Genomic DNA, 24,455 nt, shown 5'->3' with positions numbered 1-24,455 from the left:
AGGCGGGGGTACAAACAGTGGTGAGGTCCCCCAATCCAAGCATCCTACAGAGTGGCAGCAGCGGGCTTTAAAGGGAGGTGACGAGCGCATTATGGAGAGGGCGAGCTGGGGGAGAGACGCGCGACCTGAGAAAAAGGAAATCCCCAGTTTAAAATGTAATGTTGGCGAAAAGAGGGAAATAGGAAGACATAAACGTCAATGTTGAAATTCTTTAGAATGCAGAGGCTGTGAATGTTCAATTTTGTTTGGCTATAAAAAGGCAACAATAGCCTGTAGTTTAATCATGGTGTTTCTCTTCCTTCACGATTAGAATATTGAATCAAATAAAAAAATAAATGCATGCCATTTATTTTTCTGTCATTTGAAACATGTAAACACATGTGGGGAAAAGCGCGATCTTTATGCCTTCTTTTGTTGTGCCTATGTCTCCTCCTAATTTCAGTAACAGCAGCCTGTTGTGTGTGACACTGTTCTCCTGGGTTAGCACGTTCTTTTCAAAGGTGTTAAATTCAGACACCGTCACAATCACCGCAATTTTTGTCAGGTTTAGTAAATCGCAATGCGTGTACTAACTTAACTTCTTTGCATTTTCTCCTCCCAGTATTTTTGCACGTTAGGGCAGAAAGGCCCATATTGCATATTCATTAAGGCAAACGTACTAAATGGACAATGCGTGTTGTTTTGCTCATATGAAAGACACAATCCTCACTGCACGCCGTTAGTAGATCAGATAGCGCTTTTTTTGCTGGTGGTATCAAGCTTACACACGTTTTAAGACACGCAAACCTTTAGTAAATCTGGCCCTGTGTGTATTTATGTGTATTTGTGTTCATTGTGTGTTAAGGTGTGTAAGTACTGTATCTGTTTTTCCATCTGTGCTTATTTGAATGTTTGTTCCAGCTCTAGTATCATTGTGAACATGTCAGTGTGTCTCTCTATCAGCTGAGTGTGAGTGTGTTTCCTGGTTTAAAATGTCAGCTTTCAACAGTCTTCCTCTGTGGTTTCTGCACTGTTCGGCTCAGTCGGAAGCAGGCAGCGCTAATCTTTCATCGCTCTGCAGATGGAGATGTAAGACAGTCCCAAAAAAATAAGACAGACAGATTAAAAAACTGCCCCATACAGCACACAAACAGGCTGAATCAGTGCTGGCAAAGACTCACATAATGACATGTGGATTGTTCCATATTTAATGAACGGTCAACTTTGTAAAAGCTAAAAGGTTAAGAGGTGGTCGTAATGACGGGAGCAGTTGTGGTAGTGGTAAGTAAAACAAGCCACATAATGTGTAACTTTGATGTTTCCTGTACAGTGTTATGAAGAATTTCTTCCTGTTTACTGTCTTTTCCCCCTGCAAAGCATTTTGACGCTTTGTTTTCACACAGAATTTCTTAAACACTGAGCTCTGTATGTGTGTGTTTTTGATATTTTTTTAATGATTATTATGCCAGAAAGGCTGGCAGACCCCTACCAGCACACATAAGCTTACAGACACACACACACACACACACACACACACACACACACACACACACACACACACACACACACACACACACACACACACACACACACATTCCTTGAACATGTCATCAGTCCAGATCTAGATTCGACTTAATGAGAGCCCAGCATTGATACAGCCCATCACTCAGCATAGCACACTGACCTACTGACTCACTGACTGGATACAGGGTGGTGTGCGTGCGTGTGCATGTGTGCAACACTTGTTTTGTGTAAATGTTTTCCTTTTCCATAAGAAATACTTTATAGTGCTTGTAGTAATAAATAATCAAAACGAGGTTGTCGGGCCAGGATTTGTTATCTGTTTTCATTCTTATCTGTTTAATTTGAGTTAGGAGGTCATCGATCTCTTTGCACTCTGATAGTTTGTCATGCATACCTGACAGATGAACAAAAAGAGGGAAACTTGAGATTTTCAGATTCAAATGATTTCTGCACAGCAGCCCGTCACATTTGAGACTTTCTTCAATCAAAAACGAAGTACTGTGATTGTTGCTGAGTCATGGTTTGTTTCGGAACTTGTCATTTTAGGTCAAACTGAATAATGTATTCCCAGCATATTGTGCAGAACAGAAGAAAGTTGAGGATATTATAGAACATGTTTATGATTTGATGATGATTGAAGGAACAGTAGATTAGGCTTTTACTACCTGCCTCTTTCTGTCTTTAAGCAAAAAAATGGTTGTGGCAGAATTAGGCAAACACAATTGATAAGTAATGGCTGTAAGTTGCTGACTACAGTGATGACATATAGAATAATTGCATGCAAAAGGAGAGTTTCTGTCGTTCTGTTGCAAATGTACTGCATAGTTCCCTCTCCGTTTAATGCTGGGCTAACAATCAATATTTTATTTAGCAAATTGTGATTTATGAAATTTGGAATGCTGAGTGGAAAAAGCCAAATTCAATCACAAGGTCTCAGAACAAAGTTATTAAAGTTAATCGGTGTGTAAAATCTTTCCAGTGATGTATAAATCTTGCGAGAAATGGAAAAAGAAAGTGCACTTTTTTGAGTGATTACTGACAGAGTTTCCATTGCTGCTTCGGGGCTTGTTGCACAACAGTCCACAAAAAGGAGCCAGAAATGACATTTGTAGTCATAAGTCTTCATTATCTGCTCAGTTATAAAACAGCAAAATGCCTTTTCTTTTGAAATACAGCTGACATCAACTGATTCTGCAGAAGACAAACATCTAATCAACTCTTAATTCATTTTTTTCATTCTCCTACCCGATGTGTTGTTTGACTCTGTGAGAAGTGAATTTAATTGCATTTTAAATTCTGCATTGCTTCAGACTTTTGGAAACAGTCAACTCTTCACCCTCTGTCCTCCACCTGTTTGACTCTCAGCCTCTCTACCCGCTCAACACATTTTTTTATAATGCTCGTCTTACATCTGCCTGCCCGTCATCCATCAATGAGCCTGGGTGACATCCAACGGCCTGTCGAAAGGGAGAGAGAAAAATAGTAACAGGGCAGAGGAGAGTAAGAGCAGGATGTAGAATGAAAGAGAGAGAGAGAGAGAGAGAGAGAGAGAGAGAGAGAGGGAGAAACAAGGCAGACCATAAAACTGCGGGAGCTTGTAATAGTGTTTCCTACTCATTAATTAGCTGCACTCGTTCCTGTACAAACACACAGTAATAAAACTGATTTACTGAGATCCTCTCCTCCTTCTCTCTCTGTATTCCTGTCTTTTACACTATTCTCCTCTTACCTTCTCTTTCTTCTTTCCCCGTTTCCTCTTGCTCCTTGCCTTTCATTGCTTTATTGTCTTCCCTTGTCCCTCTTCTTTCTTCATTAGGGATGGGGGGTGGGAGGGGGGGGGGTGTAAACCTGTATCAATACCAGCACCTGTATTACGTCCTGCCACAACATGGATTTTTGCAATAGCATCATTGCTGGTTTAAAAACACGTGTTTGGTTGTAGTGCACACACGAGACAACAACTGCTCAGCCTACCAGCCACAGTGGCGGGTAAATAAAAGTAGTGTTTATATATTGATTTGTGGCAGACAGTGTCTCAGATTGAGTACTCGGCCTCCTTCGTTAAAATCTCTCACGTTCAGAGCAGAGCCAGCAGTCTCACTGTCGCTGACCAAACCGATTTGTCACTGACCAAACCGCTCGCCGCCTCCTCGTGTCAGAGTGGGTGTCAGTGTTTACAATGAAAGTGAACTGTGGCAGAGCAATCAGGTCAACCTGGACTCTCCCCTCTCCAAGTTCCAGCAAATTGGAACGTGTGCTGGCTAACGACACGTCTCTCTCTATTTGTCTTGGGCTTTAACATTGGCCAGTTGCTGGAATTCATTTGGATCTCTATTACAACGGCTCTACCTGCTGAACGTGTATTAAAACTGATGTCTCAGTGTTGATTAAAAGAAGCGGGCTTTGGCTGTGACTCGTGGTCAAAGGAGTGGCTGTACGCACCAAAACTCACGACAGTGTTATTGAAATTATATGCTAATTGTAGCTTTGCTAAAGCTCAGTTAATATAATGACATACATAGTGTATTTCTGAGAAATCCTTCGCAATAAAAGTCCCCACATTTTATTTTGTTGAAACCCTTTTTTTTGTTTGTTGGTGTTTTCAGTAGCAGCTAAAAGCAACCATACAAACACGTGGGGAGTCGTGTGAATATGTGTTCATATGCCCAATTCCTTTTATATATGTTATACAACATTAAAATACGAGGTTATATCGCTCTCCTCTCCTCTCCTCTCTTCTCTCTTCTCTTCTCCTCTCCTCTCCTCTCCTCTCCTCTCCTCTCCTCTCCTCTCCTCTCTTCTTCTCCTCTCCTCTCCTCTCCTCTCTTCTCCTCTCTCCTCTCCTCTCCTCTCCTCTCTTCTCTTCTCTCTTCTCCTCTACCTCCCTTTTTCTCTTTCCCTTCTCATCTTCATCGTCTTCCTCTTTTAGCTTCCCAGTTCTTTTCCTGCATTTTCCTATCTCTTTCACTCTCTTTCCCCTTTCTTGTACTTTTTTTTGTCCACTGGAGAGAGGATCAAAAAGAGTAAGGGTGGTAGGTGGAAGAGAAAAAACACAGATCACACTTGCTTTCTTGCTTGTTTGTCCACCTCTCGTAGTGCTAAAGGGAAAGACAAGGTACATAGTGTCCTTGGTTTCACACATTAACACTTCCAGAACACACACACATTTTCAGACACTTAGGCCAGCTGTAGAGAGACATGTACAGGCAACACTTAAACACACACATGGATAGTCAGTGCTGGATTCAAATCAAACAAACTCACACAGCTTGTCTCAACTACAGTTGTTTACACACAAACAGGCTCATACTCTCTTGATCCATTACGTATTAGACAATGGAGGCAGCCATGCAAGCAAGGTAATAATGCTGCTTTTAGATATGCTCTTTTATATACTGCACTGTGACTCACCCTTAAACACACACACACACACACACACACACACACACACACACACACACACACACATGCACTTAGAACAGACTCATCCTCGTCCATCATGGTCTTCACTCTCTCTATCCAATACCACTGGCATCAATTCCTTTTCCCTCTTTTTTTTAATCTCACTTCTTTCATTCTTGGTCATTTGTCTTCTCTTTTTTCTTCTCTCCTCCTCTTTCCCTGATTTGAAATAAACATTTTTGGCTTCTTCTCTCATCTAAAAGTCTAGAGGAGACTTCTCAATGTTTGGAGTTAATTATCTATATTAGCAAATCACTTTCACTTTACACAATACATTCAGATGAAAACGTGGTTTACAATATACCTACTGAACATCTGCATGCTAGCATTACTATGGTAGATAGATTAGCATGTTAATGCAATTAGCCTAAATAACTACCATGCCATAACACAGCCTCATATACCCGTTGCATGCTGTAAGTGCTTTTGAATTGCTCTGATGATTTAACTCTGAGTTTCCTTTTTTAACTCAAGAGCCTTTGATTAGCTTAGACTGCACTTTATTTTTTAAAATACTTCCATATTGTTATTGAATAGTATTGTTATATTCAATCTTCCTCTTGTTATTGGCAACTCTTCTACATTGGGGATTATTCGGTCAAAATAAAACAGGAAACATATCCACATTAGGAGTCATCACGAGGACGGGGGAATTGGAGGAAGGGAAAATGGAGAGATTAATGGATAGAGATGGGGGGGTGGAGGGAGAGGGATCGAGGGGCAGAGCTAATAAGACAGGGATAAGGGGGCTTATAAAGTAATGATAAAATGTAGAGTGAAGTCATACAGTTGATTTAGTGTGTGTGTTTCTCTGTGCTTTCGGGGAAGGGTGTATGTGTGTGTTGTGTGTGTATACTTGGCTGATGTCCTTGACTTTATGACTGATTATATCATTGCTTCAGGTCCCTGTTAGGGCAGACAGACAGACAGACTGTGTGTGTGTGTGCGTGTGTGTGTTTGTGAGTGTGTGTGTTTTTATAAAACGCTCAAGAATGATTGTGTCTACTTGTATCCGCCCACTCCCTCAGGTCTTCAAAAAACTAAATCACACACAAACAGACCTGGCTTTGTTTTCTGTTATCCTCTCATCCTGTTACAGTCTTTTGTCATTTTACGTGTTTAGAATACAAATGTGTAGTTAAGATAAGATATGATAAGTCACAATACAATACCATAAGAAATTGTTAGATTCAGTTCTGTACGATGCAATAGAATTCGATCTGATACGATGTGATACAATATGTTTGGTTATGATGCAATGCGTCTTATTTGGTTTGTTCAAATGCTAAACATTCAGCTGTTTCCTGTGTGATATGTCAAAAATCTAAAACAATTTAAAAAAAATCAAAGAATCACCATGTATACAGAGAAGTACATTCATTTAAAGGTTTACATTACGCTTTAAAGGTCGTAAGGTCTGTATCAACATTTGGAGTTGAGATTCCTGTGACCACAACAACTCTTAAGTCCTCCCCTCGCTTCTTCATTTTTCCTTTTCGTTTTAAACTATTTCGATTCTCCCTCAATCTACACTCCTCATCCAACATACATTCTTCCCCGTTCCCCTCCATCGCATGTTTAATTTTATCCGAGTGCCTTCAATGTGAGACGCTAAAAGGACATGTTATGAACAGATGTAAGTGAGGGAAATGAGGAGGCAATAAAGATGAATGAGAAACCACCTCCTGTGAGATTGAGGAAAAGATGTGAGGACACTCAGGAAACTGATTTGTAATGAAAGGAGACCTTTTCCTCTCAGAAGCATTTTTAGGAAATGTCACTCACTGATGATCTTGTCACAGCTTCAGTTTCTCTGTTTGGTCCCAATAGTTTGGAATGTGTACTTAAAAAAACTCTCTGTCTCAATTATGATGATTCAAAGTGCTCATGTTCTTTGAAGAGAGCTTTTGGATCTTGATACAGGTCTCTGTGTGATCCTAACTTGTATTGGAGCTGCAGAAACCCAGCAGTGTTGAGTAAGAACAAATATAATTATCAACCTTGTATTCTAATACTATAGTCATTCCCATTCAATCTGTTGATCAGTCAGTCCTTATTTGTATAGCGCCAATTGATAACAAAGGTTATTTCAAGACACTTTCATCTAAACCAGACTCTCGGTTATATTACTGGTACTTACATAGACCCAACATTAATCCCCCATCACCACTGCACATTGCAACATTTAGCAAAGTGACAGTAGAAAGGGAAAACTGTCTTTAAACAGGCAGAAACCTCGAGCAGAACCAAACTCATGTTGAACAGCCATAAGGCACAACCGTGGCACAAAATGGCCGTGTTGGGGAGCATTAAAACCGCCTGCCGTCTCTGGTCAAAACTAATACAGACCATTTAGCACCAGACCAAAACTTAGAAGGAGGACATAGTGGCTCCTACGTTGTACAGTAGAAAGGGAAAACTGCCTTTAAACAGGCAGAAACCTCGAGCAGAACCAAACTCATGTTGAACAGCCATAAGGCACAACCGGAACACAATTTGTTTGTACTGTAAAAACATGATATGACCCAAAAAAATCCGATTATCACTCTTATGTTCAGGGGAGCTTTTATATCACTGCAGAGATGATGACTTAAGGAAATACCACTAAGCTCTCTTATATCAGTGATAGGGTGTTATATATTGTATGTCAGTTAATAGCAACGTGGTATTCTTTTTTTTTTTTTTTAAAGATTTTTTTTTGGCCTTGTTGTGCCAGTTTGTTTCAGCTGCTGTCTCTTTAAAGGAGCGATATGCAACTCTGACACCTAGCATGTAATAATCGGTGCTGCAGTCCAAATTCAAAACATTGGACCCTTGCCCCCTCCTTACTGGAGTCAGCTCTTCGTCGGTGTTGAAACCTTTCTGCGCTCTAACTTCTCTCCATTTTTCAAAAGTATTTCCAATATTTATCCTTCTTTTACCACATTTCTGGTCGTGGAGCTTATTAGAAAAAAGCAGCGGCTTATGAGGTCGGGTAGAATCAGTGATAGCTGAACCAGTCTCCTTGTCCTCTTCCATCGCTGTAACACCTGTTGGTATCCTGGCAAACCGAGGGATGCCAAAATGGCCGTGTTGGGGAGCATTAAAACCGCCTGCCGTCTCTGGTCAAAACTAATACAGACCATTTAGCACCAGACCAAAACTTAGAAGGAGGACATAGTGGCTCCTACGTTGTACAGTAGAAAGGGAAAACTGCCTTTAAACAGGCAGAAACCTCGAGCAGAACCAAACTCATGTTGAACAGCCATAAGGCACAACCGGAACACAATTTGTTTGTACTGTAAAAACATGATATGACCCAAAAAAATCCGATTATCACTCTTATGTTCAGGGGAGCTTTTATATCACTGCAGAGATGATGATTTATTGCCTTAGTGAGCCTAAGATATGGATCTAGTCAATACTGCAAAGTGAAGAATAAAGGCAAAAATCCACTAAACACTAAATCTGTTCTTTACGTTCTTCACCTGCACTCATGTAACTCTAATGTTGAGCTGTGGTCAAGGTGAAGTGCAAATAAAAATGCTCTATATTAAGTTCACTTTTATGATTTATGGTCCAAAGAAACGATGGAGTACTTGATGCTGACAGTGTTTTTTTGTACTTTATAAGGATCCCACAGACTGTGGGGATCTTTGGAGATCTCTCTGGACAGGAGCAGTATTTTTAAAATGTAGAGGTTGGAGTCATGGTAAATGAATAGATCAAATATTGTGAAACAGATCGCCTGAGCATGAGTAATGTCTATAATGGTTCCTTTTTTTTGTCCCGCCAACATGACCTCCTGCTCTTCACAGCAACACCACCTTCTAAAGATGTATGCAAGAAGAAGAGGTAAATTACTTCACTGGATTTGACCATTGATCTCCTCCTTCTGTCTTACTCTCTATGCAGGTATTTCGCACGGACTTCATCACAGCCATGAAGCTGCCAGACTCAGCCCAACTCGGCCCTGAGGACTTCTATGTACTCTCCGACCCATGGAGACAAGAGTGGGAGAAGGGTGTTCAGGTCCCCGCCAGCCTGGAGGCCATACCAGAGCCTGTGGTCAGGTAGGACAAACATCAATCATTTACAGCCAACAAAGCTATCAACTCAAGCAAGGAACAGCAGAGTAGCACATAAAGGATTGTTTCTGTAGCTGTCCATAGTCATTCACTACCTGTGTCCTCTGGCTGCAGTGTTTCTGTGGAAAACTTAGACATTACGTGACCATGTGAACACAAAAAGGTCTTTGCACAGAACTTTGGTTTGCCATGACTAATTGATACCATCAAGACCTCGAACTGTCACTGAAGTTCAATGAAGTTTTAGATTTTAGTCCAAAATTCATTCATAATTAAAAAAAAAAAAAAAAAAGAGTTACACTTCTCCCTGAGATTACTCATCTACAAAAAAACGAGAGTCCTACACAGTAGAATGCTTAATATATTTTAGCATTTATTCTTCTGTAAATGGAATGGTGCAGACATAGGAAACACTCACAACATGGGCACAATCGTACTGAAACCATTTGCACATGTAAGCATTCATGCAAAACACGCACACACACAAACACATCATAAAGTGAAGCAAGCTAGTAGGCAGATGTGCGCAGACATGCACTTCGACCCACTTTTATTCACTTTCATGCTGCTGCAAATTAGCCTGTCTCTGGATCTCTGTCTGTCTGTATGTCTGTATGTCCCCCCCCCCCCCCCCTCTCTCTTTCTCTCTCCCTCTCTCTCCTCTCCCCCTGGTAGGCTGTTGTGGCTCTCTAGTACTCCTGCAGCTGCTTCTCATGCCCATGTGGTTCATTTGGCATTCTAGGAACTAATGAAAATACTCAGACTGCCTGGTAATGCCTTTTAGACACACATGTCATACCAGGAGGCCACACACAAGCAGACATATAACCACACACACGCGCACACACACCATGGTTTACTTGTTTGGAGACAGGCAAATGATCCACTGATGTGATACTAAGTTAGATTTTTTTTTTTTTTAAGATTTATTTTTGGCTTTTCGTGCCTTTAATGCAGAGAGAGGACAGTGGATAGAGTCAGAAACCAGGGAGAGAGAGTGGGGAATGACATGCGGAAAGGGGCCATGGGTGGAAGTGAACCCGGGCCTACCGCTCGAGACGAGAGTCTCAATCCATGGGACGCGCGCCCTAAACTCAGAATTTCTATATTCATGATTTATTTGCCTGCCTCAAGACAACCACATGCACAGGAGGATCCATAAGCAAAACAAAAATGCACATACTGGTAATAGGTAAAGCTTCTTCCATTTAGATTTCAAAGTAAAGGCTTGTATACTTTTGATGCAGCCAAAAAGTTGTAGAACACAACAAGTTATATGCTGAGAAAAGTGTGCTGCTCATCCAAAGGTTTGGTGTTGCCTTAGTTTCTACTTGGAGGCTTTTCTTCGTGTGTCATGTAACAGAAGGCCTTTTGTTGTCAAACATTTCCTTAATCTATTTAAGCACTACTAAAAGGCACAAATGGTGGCAAGAAGTTACAAAATCCATTTCATAATTTTATGTCGGCAGTCAATTTTTCAGTGGTCAAAAAAAATGCTAAATTGATTTGAAATGGTCATAATGCGGAAAAAAAGAGTACTGAGCTTTGTTTGTGCGCCACAAATCAAAATCAGATGAGCTCTGTTAGATAGTTACTACACAAAATGAAGAGCTGTTCTGAATGAAAAAAAAATAAACATCTCTAAAAAGTCAAAAACCTGAGTTCAATCTAAGTTGCAAAATAAATTGACAAACCTTCAGAGGACACCTCAAATCCCAAATGAGTGAAAAGTCTTTTAGTAGCTGTTTGAGTTGAGAAGAGCTCATTCATTTTCTATACTATAAAACAAAAAAGTCAGAAGTCTTAAGAAAGATGAAAGACAAATGATAGATTATATTTGTTTGTATTTGACTTCATTTCTACTAATCATTAATGATGTAAATGAAAACACATTTCTAGAACATCCTCATCTCTCTCACACACACACACACATTAATACCTAATAGATTGGAGGGCGCCTAAAGGCAGAAATGAGATGAGTAGATTGTGAAGAGAAAGAGCACTGGCAGAGATAGATAAGGATAGATGGATGAATGGGGGCTTATTTATTATCTGATGTGTGATAGAATGATGAAGTGATATACAGTGATGCTGAAATGGAGCAATGATTGATAGATGTGGAGATAGATGAGGAGAGGGGTGAGTGTAAGTGTGTGACTGAGCTGATGGTCTATGTCAGAGTCTCTAACAGCAGCTGGTTCATCTTTTTATTTAGTCATCTTTCAAACTGAAGACACTCTTTTCTCTCTCTCTTCTCTCGTTTCTTTCCACTCTTTCCTCTCCATGCACCGTCCTTTGATCGGTTTGGGCTGTGGATTTACGCAAACATGCCTCTATGGTCAGGTAATATTAGGAAACTTTTCCCACACGTGTTTAAGCTATCTTGAACATCAGTGTTATAAAACTTAAGGAAATACCACTAAGCTCTCTTATATCAGTGATAGGGTGTTATATATTGTATGTCAGTTAATAGCAACGTGGTAGTCTTTTTTTTTTTTAAAGATTTTTTTTTGGCCTTGTTGTGCCAGTTTGTTTCAGCTGCTGTCTCTTTAACGGAGCGATATGCAACTCTGACACCTAGCATGTAACAATCAGTGCTGCAGTCCAAATTCAAAACATTGGACCCTTGCCCCCTCCTTACTGGAGTCAGCTCTTCGTCGGTGTTGAAACCTTTCTGCGCTCTAACTTCTCTCCATTTTTCAAAAGTATTTCCAATATTTATCCTTCTTTTACCACATTTCTGGTCATGGAGCTTATTAGAAAAATGCAGCGGCTTATGATTTTGGGTAGAATCAGTGATAGCTGAACCAGTCTCCTTGTCCTCTTCCATCGCTGTAACACCTGTTGGTATCCTGGCAAACCGAGGGGTGCCAAAATGGCCGTGTTGGGGAGCATTAAAACCGCCTGCCGTCTCTGGTCAAAACTAATACAGACCGTTTAGCACCAGACCAAAACTTAGAAGGAGGACATAGTGGCTCCTACATTGTTGCAAAGACTGGCAACAGGGGAACAGAGGTAATATGGCTGTGTCGTATAGTGACAAGTCCTCATACCACTCAATCTCATTAAAAGGGTTAGAGGTGTGACTAAAGATTAAAACATCACCAAATTACTCAACGAGGAGGAAAAACTGTCTTAAAATATCAGTACATAGACGCAGAGCAGCAGCCATCATGACAGAGTCTGATGTTGAACTGGAAACTACTGTAGCTACCATAGAAGATGCCCCCTTCACTATTAAACCGTTTGTGTGGCAGCTAGTGGAGAACGAACACAGCCGATCTGTAATCCGTTTGCATGTTCAAAACGGTACAAAAAGATTTCTGTGAATTACACCAAGCTTGTTATTCACAGAAAGATTTATTTTTAGTGTTTGTAAAGTTGATTTCCCTGACGGGGGATAACAAATGCTGTTAATAAAATGATGCAGCTCATTATATTTCAGTCTGTTCTTGGATTTTTTTAAAGCTCTTTCTAAATAAACTGCTTTTATTAATTTTATTGGGATGTTGGCAATGAGTATATAGTGAAGAAATTAGAGGATTGGATACACTATTATATTTATGGAGATACAAAAGTGGACAGCTATACATTTTTCCTAGTCTTCTTTTTTCCTCTCTCCCTTCAAGTCATGTATCTTTCCTTCTCTTATTAGTTATTTTTGTCTCTTTCGTCTTCCTTTTTTTTTTTTAGATGTCTTCATCTCTACATCTCAGCCTGTCTCTGGCTTCCCTCCCTCCACTCCCACCTTCCCCTTTTACTTTTGCTCTAGTTGAGCCGGAGGCGCAGACACATTTTTCTTTTTTTATTATGAATAATGACATCATCTCCTAAAATTGTTGGCAAGGAAAAGGGCTGCGGGCCCTGTCTGGCTCTGACAACACCCGTCTTCCACATTTCTGTCTCTCTCTTTGGACTGTATTTGGCTGCCGCTGCACGATTGTCGGTAAAAACTGTTGTGCGGGACACGAAGAGGTCATTATGGTTTGATGCTGTTTTCTTTTTTGCATCTCCTTCCAAAAAACGCAGAAGGAGAGATGCACAGAGGAGTTCTGCTCCTCTATCTATCCTACTGTCCTTTTTTCTCTTCCCTTTTGTTCCTGTCCCGTTTCTCTCTCCCTCATTCTTTTCTGTTCTTCTTTTCTTTTCTTTTCTTTTTGTTTTATTTCGTTTAAGTTCTAAAACAATTCGTTCCTTCCCTTTGGTTGTCTTTGTCTCTTGCCATTGTATACTTTCACTCTCTTCCCCTTTCCCCCCCTCTGTCTCTCTCGTTTTCTCCTACTCCCTGTCCATGGTTTAGCCGGGGCCGAGTGGAAGTAATTAGCCATTGCGTAACACTAGCTATGTGCAGACAGTGAATGGGGCTTTGGCAGCGACTAGACAGCCTCAGTCCCCAATGACATCCCCGAGCCGGAGAGAGAAATAATTACCCACACACAAGAAGATCTGTGTATTTTCACAAAATGAAAGGAATGATATAGCTGCTATTTTATTTATTGCTTGGTATTTCTCCCTTCGGACTGGTGGCCAAGTTTGTGAATGTGAACCCCTTGTTTGTGGTTTGGCTGAACATGTTAGCTTTCTGAACATCGTGTAAAGCTGTGGCCACGGGGAGCACACCATGGAGAGACTTCTTATGAAAGAAGTTTATATTTTGTTGGACAAAAAGATTGATTCTGCATGTTTAAAAACCCAACAGTTCTTGGTAAGGCTAAGTCATATTTTACAGCCTTGTCAAACTTAATGGTGCTGATCAATTTGTTTTGAAAACGGGGTTCTCATGAGATGTTTTAAGCTTCAGTTCAGTTGCATGACATCGTGAGGTCACCAGTGGTGGAAAATCTGTAGGTCAGGTTTCCAGAAGCTTTTCTAAAATGCAAAACTTGGGTCAGACATGCATGGTTCCCATGCAAAACCTTTGGTCAACAGTCTTTAAACCCAGAGGGGATGGAAAGTGCAAACAGTGGAGAACATGTAGATACTGTTCCGATTCTGATACTGTTTCCCAAATTAAAAAAATTAGGTAATTTTTCATGTTGTTTTTGAATTTTCCTTGTAAGTACTTTGAGTTTAGCTGGTTGGGAGACTGGATAAAAATGTTAATTGTTCTGGTACTTTCCCAGTAAAGCTGATTGAGTTGGCATGGGGCTTTGGAGAGGAAAAGCTGCATATGTCAAGTTTTGCATCCAGGTGCAGTTTGAGAGAGGAAGTGGAGGCCAACATCATTTGAATAGATGTACACCTATGGAACATCTCCCAGTATGTAAAATCACTGGTTGCTTATTGAACTCACAGTTTCTGTGTGTGTGTGTGTGTGTGTGTGTGTGTGTGTGTGTGTGTGTGTGTGTGTGTGTGTGTGTGTGTGTGTGTGTGTGTACAAACACATCTGTTCAGCAAACAGATACATACACCCTTTCATTGGACACACAAAATCTCCCTTTCACTGTGTGAGTCAGACAGCATAGCTATGGCTCTGAAGGCTAATCGGCCACTAATAACTCAGTGACTGTCACAGACACACACACAAACATATGGATAATGGATTGACGATGGCCTAAGAGCAATAAGATTGATAGAGAGATGGAGAGAAGGACAAATAGCTGGATAGTAAAGATGGAGGGCATGCATTGCAAAGCTTTATTTAAAGCTTAGAAAGTATGCCCTGACATTTTCAGCCACTGCTTTTTTGCTTCAAAGGATCGGGACATGTTGCAAGTTTAATCAAGTTTAAATGTTGCCTGTGTGTTTGATAGCTTCTTGGAATTCTGAACATTTTTTCATTTAAATCCTGGGACACAAAGCCACAATTTAAATGGAGCCAAGAGTTAAATGAAAATAAATGTGTTGTACCTCCAGTGATGATTCATGCTATAATCAAGAATATAATCATATTTAATTTTCATTGTCTATTAGGAGAAGGCGGCTGCCTGCTGTCCCGCAACAGAAAAACTAAACTAAAAGGGGCTTTAACTACCCAACCAATGATCGTACAGTATGTAATCTAAAGGGGAAGGAACTCTTTAAAAACCTTGTGTTAAAAGAATAAATAAAAGTCAAAGACTTAACTGAACCCTAGCTAAAATTAGCCTCAGGGCTACAATGTTTACTGTTGGATGGAAACAGTGTCAGCTGCTCTGTTTCATTTAAGTCTTCTCTGTTAATGGCTTTTGTGGTCAGGCTGGGAAAGAACTGATGAATTACTCCAGGTTTAAAATCCAAAATCTAAAAAAACGTTTTACATCTACTTTTTTATCAAACATGTTTGTTTATCCCTAAAATAATATCCCAATCAGATATCTGCCTCAGTTTTCATGAGGGGGGAATAGGGTTTAATTTTGTCAAACCTCTTATGGTCTGATCCCAACCTGAAGAGAGGCAGCTAGAATTTTCTTTTAGGAATGTTTGGTATTTATTTCTCTCTCATTGTAACTAATGAAGAGAATCAGCCTGCTAAATGTCGTTCACGGTTAAAGCCAAAAGACAATATCACGGCAATAGAGGGAAGAAAACTGTGCTTTGTCTTCAGATCTTTTAAAGCCTTCAGGGATTTTCTAGCCCAGATGCAGCCTTTTCCACAAGTGCATTAGTAAGTCACCATGTCTGTGAATGTTCATTTTTTATGAGTTCCTAAGAATCTATTGTATAAGCAAATATTTCATTGAAAAGCATGTCTGTTTGTCTCAGTGTGTCCACAACAACATCTGGCTTTTCCCCGAAGAGATCCTCTGCTTGTTCCAAAACAGCTCTTCATCAGATAATTGGATGACTAAGAGCAGCGTCATGAGCCTCATCATTCACTATATTAGGTCGGTGGGTGCATTCGGACTAATGGCTCCCAAACGCCTGATGATTCCTGGCTGTCGTTAGTATTTTGGCTTTTGTTATATTCATGCCTGACAGCAATGACTTCTGTGTATTACTATGTGTTGAACCTGTTGCTGTGGGAATTTCTGCTAATAGAAAGATGGGTGCCATGCAGAACAAATAAATTGTGATTAGACAGATGGATTTGATGAATGGAAACTTCTTCAGAGGGTTTGAATTAATAACTTCCTGTCAGGCTGAAGAAACTAAATTTATTGCATCAGCCAAAGCCCAACTTGCAACTGAACACGCCCTGAAGATTTGAATCTCCAAATCTTTTCTTTTACTGATTCTGGTCAATTTTAATGCACCCTAACCCTAACCCTTTATATTTACACACATGTAGACTTTAATAGTTATTGTAATTTTGCAGTATTATGACTGCATGTGTATAGTCAATATGTCATTTTGTATAAAAGATTGTTTTGTTTATGCTCTAAAATGGAATAGAAATGTAGAGATATTTTGCCTTGCTTCGATCATGTTGAGCAGCACACACAAAATCAAACACACCCTCCTGATTATACCATACAAATAAAGCTGGTATAGCTTTTGGGTCAAATTCAGCCTTTCTCTGTGCATTTTCAAGACCTTGGACTTTTTGTCAATCGCTGAAATTTTTCTAAAAACATGTCCTAAGGTACTTTCCCTCCTTGTTGATATTATAGGCCTTGAGGGATCGTATACAGTATAAAATAACGTATTTATTAAATATGTCTGATATTCCCTTTATACGAAAACAGGAATGGTTTACACTGTAGCTACTGTACTGTAGCGAAGTTAAGATTTTTAACACATTGCCACAGGTGATCCCATTCCAATGTGGATTTGTTTTTCTTCCCATTAACTTGCCAGTGCGTCAATCGATGTTGAAGTCCTAAACTTCACATACATGGTAATGAAGAGCCTAAATCAGATTCAGTGGCATTTGGGTGTGTTTTTCTAATAGATACATCCCCTCTTTCTTCTAAAACACTTTTAAACATTAAAACATTTTGTAGTGGTCATCAAATGACTTTCTTACGAGAGGAATGACTCTGATGGATGACTTACTCACCCTTTGATGGACTGTCACGGTTATAAAAAAAGATGTACTCATCACCACATCGCTATGAGGGGTCAGGGGCTGTAATCCTGACCACAGACTGATTTGGTTGCTTCTGGCAGCATGAACCAGTGAATATGAGAACTGTATTTCTTGCTCATAAGTATGGGCTTTGGTGCCAAATTGGGGTAACTGGTAGGTCCCCACATGACAAAATTAATCATAGGTTATATTGAGAAATAGCTTGTGATCCTCTTCTTGGGGAGAGGGGTTTTATAAACTTCCCACTGAGGCTGGAGGGGTACCAAAATGGCAATAAAGCAACATAGTTATACATTCTCCTTTCTCAACGAGTTCATGGAGTCGTTGGGTACGTCTTTCACCACAGTTAATGGAGACAACTTTAAGACTGAACCATGCTTGGTTGATAGCGTCATTGACTGGCAAAGTAACTCACCAGGTTTCTGGATGACAGGTTTATTGACATAGTGAATGGAAGAACGATTAGCTATCTCGTTGACTGCCTCATTAATATAACTTTTCTTGCTAAATGACTTGTTCTTGGCTGTAAGTACTCCAATTGAGTAACATCAACTTTTAGTCTTTTTCCATTGTCAACACATTAAGGCCTCTGAACCACTTTGACTGGGTCAGTGGTGATGTTGCTAACCACATATCAGGCTTGCTACCTGACTGACCAGCTGCAGGGACTTAATGCCTTTACTTTTGACTGACTTTGAGCTAGAAGGGACTGGGCTCATAGATGGATGCCGGAGTCCTTATAGGTAGTCCAATGATCTTAGAGCAGACTGTGACCGTGCTCTGCAGGCGGTTTCTGTTCTGGAGGGTGGTGGACTGGAACCAGCAGGTTATAGAAAATGTAATAATGCTCTCAATGAAGGCGTAATAGAAGGTCAGAAGAATGTTCTTACTGACTCCAAAGGAATTGAGCTTCCTTAGGAGGTATTTTCGCTGCCAAATTTGACCACATTTCTAGGCCAGATGCCTGACTCTTTTGACTGAGAGACTGGTTTGATGTCTGGTTGGCCGACCTCAGGGACATGACAGAGAACTCAGGTCCAGTAGGCTGACTGAACGATTGGTTTCATCCCCAGCTGGCAAACTGACTCTCTTTCTTTTAGACCACAGTGACTGAGCATTGGCCAGGACTGGGCCGTTTTTCTTGTTCCAGCGGGTAAGTCAGACTCCAGCTAAACCCATTCACCTCTGGTGGCTTACAGGCAAAGACTGGGGGAAAGGAACTTGGGAAATTTAGACATTTCAACAAGAGTCTTTATCCTGCTTACTTGTGTGTTTAATTTGCAAAGCTGCCTGCCAAAGCTTTAATATGTTGGCATGTGCAAACTCCACATTCCCCTCCCAGAAAATTCAGTTTTTTTAAATAAATTAAACCATTATCTAACCAGGATAACTGCCCATAACTGCCCTGTTTACATTAGAAGTACCTGTTAGGCTTAACAGAAAAGACAATATCCAGCCAATGTTTGAAGAGTAAAAAAGTATAATAAGGAGAACTGATCTGAGTTGATAAATTGGTGCAGCTTTTCTTAAATTTCATTGGTAGAAAAACAGTTCTTTGTGGGTTTGTGTGTATTAAACCAATTCCTCAGTTCACATCCCAGCATGTGTGGCTGCTGGTGTTTAATGCAATCTGCCCCTGGGCTCAGTGTGGGATGATTTTGTGTGTATGTGAAAACACGTGCCCCTTGTTGTTCCCCATATGGCTTTCATGTGTCATGTGAGTAAACCCAGTAGGCATGTGTGGGAGTCTGGACTTTGTGTGTGTGTTTGGCCCCCTCTTATGCTTACTTATTTTGTGTGTGTCAGTGTGTGTGAGTTATCCCTCCGGTATGTTCTCATAAGATACATCGCACAAGGGAATATCATCCACCTCTTCTCTCGCTCCGTTACACTAACACACTCTCCCTTATTAAGACACATGTATAGTTCACCTTTTTTTCCCCGCCTTTAAAGGACCAGTCAGCCTCGTCTCATCTCATCCAGTAATTTCTCTGGCAGATCAAAGACCTTTGCCTTCTGCAAGGTGGCTTCAGCAACATCTGGAGCATGCCGTCCACTTTTTTGCCAATCTACCATCTGCCAGCCTGACATGACTTGTGTGTGTGTGTGTGTGTGTGTGTGTGTGTGTGTGTGTGTGTGTGTGTGTGTCTGTGTGTGTGTGTGTGTGTGTGTGTCTGTGTGTGTGTGTGTGTGTGTGTGTAAGAAAGTGAGAAACACAAGAGAGTAGATAGATATTGGCAACTCGCTCTTTCCATCACTGATCCCTGTGTGAGTATGTGCATGCTCAATTTGACTAACCCCTTCAAACTTTGTAAACCTGCAACTCTCCTGTACACATCTTCCTTTTTGTTCTTGATTGATGGACCCCAGAAGCCCTTTTGCACCACGTGTTCAAGGATAGGACGTTCCACCTATGTTCTGTCTTGCCGTTCTGTGAAAGGTCTAAATATGGAGGAAATTTAGTTCCAACATTAAGTCATCAGCAGAGCTTTTGACAGAGCAGAATTAGTGTGTGTATAAATGTTCAAGCCGAATGAGAGATAATACAGTAATAAAGTGTCAACACAAACTGCAAGGCACATGTCCATCATGCACCCCTTTCTGTCAGTACCTTTTTCTCATAGTTTCTTTCATGCTGTTGGCCAAGGTGAGGTCATTGACTTTAATGGTCGCATAAGGGACACTTGTGCACCCTGGATGGCTAAAGCCAGCCTCCTCCTGTAAAGTAAACACAGTTTACTGCAGCGATGTCTCCCAGTGGAGGCTTGGGGCCTGACCCCACATAAAATCTCTTCCCTTCATAAAGATGGATGAATGATGGATGGATAGATAGAAAACTGGTAGAATACCTGACAACATGGATAGATGGAGATTGATGGACGCTGTTTTGAACAGTGAGTACACTTATCTGATGATATGACTTCCTTGCCATCTATCTAAAAAGCAATGTCTTGAAAGAGAAAGTGAGCTGACATTTTTCAACCAACAATCTTATTCAATGTTGACAGTAAACAAGGTCTGTCAAAGATTAACTGTTAAATATTGCTCAAACTAAGTCATGGTTTTTCTGCAGGTGGTTTTCCTTTAGCTTCAAAAATAATGACAAACTTCAACATTTCGGGCCGTTATGTAATAAGCAGCAAATCTTTTGATTTGGCTCAGTACAGAAAAGAAAAGAGGAGCAGCAGCAGGCGCCAGTACCAGAACTTGCTGACTTGTTAAGCTGAAAAATCTGCAGCACATGTCTGTTTTGGTTTTGGAAAAAGGACTCACTCCTGTTTTGCTTAAAAGAAACATATGTGATGAAAGTAGAGTCTGAGATTTGCAAAGGAAAATCTTTGCACCATGCATTACAAAGGCCAGACAGGCCCTCGTGAAAACAGGCCCTTAAACATTCATGGGAACTTTGACATACTTTTTTGCATGTTCAATCAGTGTAAATTAGTGGTCAATACAGTTCACTGAAGCAGCAAAGTTCCTCATTATGTGCAATATAAACAAGGAAGCAGAGTTGTACTTCTCGTGGAGTTTTGTCAATAGCGCCTACATCTCCAAGGATGCATTGTACTAGGACAGCAATAGTCTCAAACCTTCATTTATTTAGTTTTGTACTCTTACTCACAAGAATTAATCCAAAAAATCCAAAGTCAACCACGTATAAAAAAAAAAAAGTGTCAAATTTGTTAGCAATAATTTCTGCTTCTGGGCTCCCAACAACGTGAAGGTGGGAAACTGGTGCTGGAAGAACAACAGATTTTGAAGTTTGGTCTGAGAGACAGAGAAAATGTCCTTAACATTTCAAATACTACACACAGCACATTGACAATGGAGTGTAATTATATGCTCCTCTAAACAGAGATATTTTAAACTGATGTTTTAGAACATCAACTGATTCATCAGACTGCAGATATATGGTCAGAGTGTTTCAAAGTTTTGGTGCTACAGCCTGAAAAGCTTTATAAAAAAAGTATTTTCTGTTAAGCTTATTTAACAGTAGATAGTTTTCAGATGATATTCTGAAAGGTTGTGTATAGTCTCCATCTCCATTAGTCTTTTAACAGTAATGGAGATGGACAAAAACCAGGAGGAAATGACTCGGGAGAACAGGGAAATAATGGAGAAAGTAAAGCCTACAGAGAGATAAACGGGACAGAAAAAGAAGCTTAGAGCTTAGGCGTAAGGATAGAGGAAATCATCGAGAGAATCAGGGATGGAGGGACGTTGATGGGTGAGGAACTGAGGGGAATAAGTAAACAAACAGGTAGATGAGGCAGTTGAGTGGAGCGGTACAACAACTGTGCATCTGCTGGGAATGAAATAGAGAGGGAAAGGGAGAGATGGACACACAACAGAGCTCTGCCGTTGCATTATCAAATAACAGTAGTACCCTCAGTCGTCTCTCTTCCTCTCTCCCTTGTGTTGTCTCTGCTGTTTTCTGAGTGTGTGAGTGTGTGTGTGTGTGTGTGTGTGTGTGTGTGTGTGTGTGTGTGTGTGTGTGTGTGTGTATTTAATCGAAGCTTTCAGGCACAGAATTAAAGCGTGTGGGAGTGTACCTCTGAGGAGCAAACTTGAAGCAGTGTGCCCTAATGCAAAGAAGAAATTGAAACAAAGCTCATCAAAACAGCCCGGCAGCAGCAGCAGGCGATGGGGGTATTTTCGGCTCCAACATCAGAGAGTTACTTTTCTTTTCTTTTTTTTTTTACACTGACATAAGAACATTTCCTGCAAATAAAAAAAAGAAAACTTAATTAGTGGCAGCTTATTCAGTCTTGTCTGCATCTGTATTTATTATTTACTTGTTGAGAAATTGTCATTGAATGATTCACTTTTATCCTTATGGACAAACATGGGACAAATTCAACAGCGGTTGTGTTTATATTTTGTATTCATTTCATAACATCAGAGAAAAAGAAGTAAAAAACAGCTAATCAAAATGTGCTTATGCAAATGTGGCACATTCAAAATGTTAACTTTGTTGTAATTAAAATATCCTGAACTCCAAAACATTGGGCTTGCAATCACATTATAGAAAGAAAATCAGAAAACTCTTCACAGTTTAGATGTTCAAACGAGGCAATGTTTTCTTCTTTGATGGAAAAGTTACTGAAATTGAAATTTGATTGAATGCCTGTTAAGTTAACATCAATCGACTGTTGTGTTATAATCATAAGAGTTTTATAAGCAAACTAGACTAAAGCCCCTGAACTCTGGCTGATGGTGAAGGAACACACCCAGCCCAGCTGAGGATTCAGCTGCACCTGTGGCCTTTTTCTCCCTCGCAGTTTCCAAGAAGAAGGTTGTGTTTGTGTCTCTGTGTGCGACAGAGCTTGGCATGTTTTTTGCAGGCACTGTTGTCTGGAGGGCGGGTGTTGGTGGTGGGCTGTTTTGAAGTGCTGGTGGGCTTACTGGAAGTGTGTCAGACAGCAGAGGAATGCAGGAAGAGGGTGGGAGTCTGTGAATGTTTGTGTATGTACTATGTGTGTGTGTGTGTGTGTGTGTGTGTGTGTGTGTGTTTTTGAGAGTTCTAGAGGAGGGGCTAGGGTAGCCCCTCACACTTGATGTGAACATATGCGTAGTTTGTGCATGCCTGCATGCCGTTATTCCAAACCCTGCCCCCCTGATATTAGTGTCGAAGCCCACAGGGGTTTCCCACAGTCTCTCCAGTTTCTCTTCTCATGAAGTTGACACCAGGCTGAATATGAATAGAGCAAATAAAGAAAAGTTTTATGCTGTAAACAGAGAAGAATTGTATAAACCCTGAAAAATACAAGCATTTGGTTGTTTTTTTGTAAGAATTTATTTAAAAAAACAAAAAAAACAAACATGGAGCACAAGCAAAACAAGAGTTACCCATGAAAACACTTATTAAACTTAAAATCAAATCCAAGGTCAACTCTACTCTTGAGGAATTTAGTTCTGAAGTCTCTAGAAGAAAAGAAGACAGAAAAACAATATTTCAAACTTTGTAGGTAAACATCCATGGCTCCCATGGGTCTGCAAAACGAGAAGAGAAAAAAAATGTAACCAGTGATGTGTTAATATATTCTTACGGATAAAACCGCTTGAGTTTTCTACGTTCAGCTGTACCCCCCCTGTGGTTCAAATTTGGCTCAGCTTCCTTGAAATTCGAAGCATCACAGGAGAGGAATCACAACAGTCGATGGCATCAAAAGAATCAAAGCTTCTTGCACATTATTATAACAGATTGTTCCTTGTATTTGCTGGGGTTGACGCTTCTTTTTTCCTTTTGGGAGCATTGAGTTTTTCTTATGAATCCAAGCCAATTATTGGACTGTTCAGCATAGAAGTGTCTCAGAAATGATTCACTTTCAGCTGTAACACACTCTCCCCATGTCTCGCAGCAGGTTTAAAGAGATGGATTTTTCCAAACTTAGAAACCTGTCAGTCTGTAACATCACGTAGCATCTTCTTTTAGTTGTTCAACTAATAGAAGCTGCAAATGGTCCAGACAAGAAAAGCCCCAGTTAACCATCATCTTTATTGAATCACCAGTAAAGTTACATTTCAAATCAAGGATAGTAAAGACTAAAGTACTGACAAAACAAGTACTAGTATCCTTGAACCAGAAATAGAGATGTAAGCATTAGTTTGCACAGAACTTTTAAAGGACCCTCCATTATTTTAGCCCAGTGTCAGAAGTTTGGTGTCATATATCAGCCAAAACATGGATACATGAAACAAATACCCCTAAACACTTTAATCTTAAAGCTCAGATTCACTGATAAACCGTTTTCTATCCTCCTATACTGGACTGCGTCTTGTGTCATTTACTGTTAATGTCTATTTATGTTGATTGTACACATTTCTAAACCATAGTTTCTGCTGCCTGAGAATAATGAGCTTAAAGAAGCTGGTGGATGTAACAATGAAACAGGACCTACACATATAATTAGATTCATTTATTCCTGTTAGAGAAAGTGTAATGTGTCCTTTTTTAAAAAACTTGAAGCGACCAATACCGCTTAGGAATGACCACAGTATCGTACCTTCATGCCCCCAGACAGATTTGGCTCTCGGCCATGCAGTCTCAGAGTAGAAACTCTGTCGTATTTCACAGTTGTGGTTATTGTTCCTGGATCAGAGGGAACTTCTATTGATTTATCAATAACAACAACACTGAATATATTTATGCTCTGACAGCTTTGAAATCATCCTGAAAGCTACAAGTTGTTGTGGAATGAAGCTGAATATCGTGTTTCCTGTCGCAACACAATTTTGTGTTAGGAAAGGATTACGCTCAGATTGACAAATATTTCTTCTTTTCTTTGAGTAATTTCTGTTTTATTGCTTTCTATAAGAAACCTTTAAACTCAAGCCATACGCAGTCGACATTTACTGTAAGGTTTGTCAACCCCCTTCTTATCGTATAACTAAAGGTCAGGTGTGTGTATGTGTGTTTGCTTAGGGCTGTTGTTTGCGTGTGCTTTGCCAGCTGCAAAGAAGGAGATGAG

The 24,455-nt window shown here is 40.2% G+C and overlaps 1 protein-coding gene across 1 annotated transcript in view; it reads left to right on the top strand.

Annotated features, from left to right (window-relative positions):
* jade2 (jade family PHD finger 2) overlaps nt 1–24,455 on the top strand; it is a 172,526-nt gene that overhangs the window by 48,792 nt on the left and 99,279 nt on the right. Inside the window, exon 4 of the mRNA XM_020635492.3 lies at nt 8,860–9,017. Within this exon, the coding sequence (XP_020491148.1) occupies nt 8,860–9,017 (158 nt within the window). The remainder of the gene's footprint in view (nt 1–8,859; nt 9,018–24,455) is intronic.

This window comes from Labrus bergylta, chromosome 14 (assembly GCF_963930695.1).
Source record: "Labrus bergylta chromosome 14, fLabBer1.1, whole genome shotgun sequence".
Lineage (NCBI taxonomy): Eukaryota > Metazoa > Chordata > Actinopteri > Labriformes > Labridae > Labrus > Labrus bergylta.
Note: the sequence above shows the minus strand (reverse complement) of the source record. Positions and strands in the feature narration are given on the sequence as shown.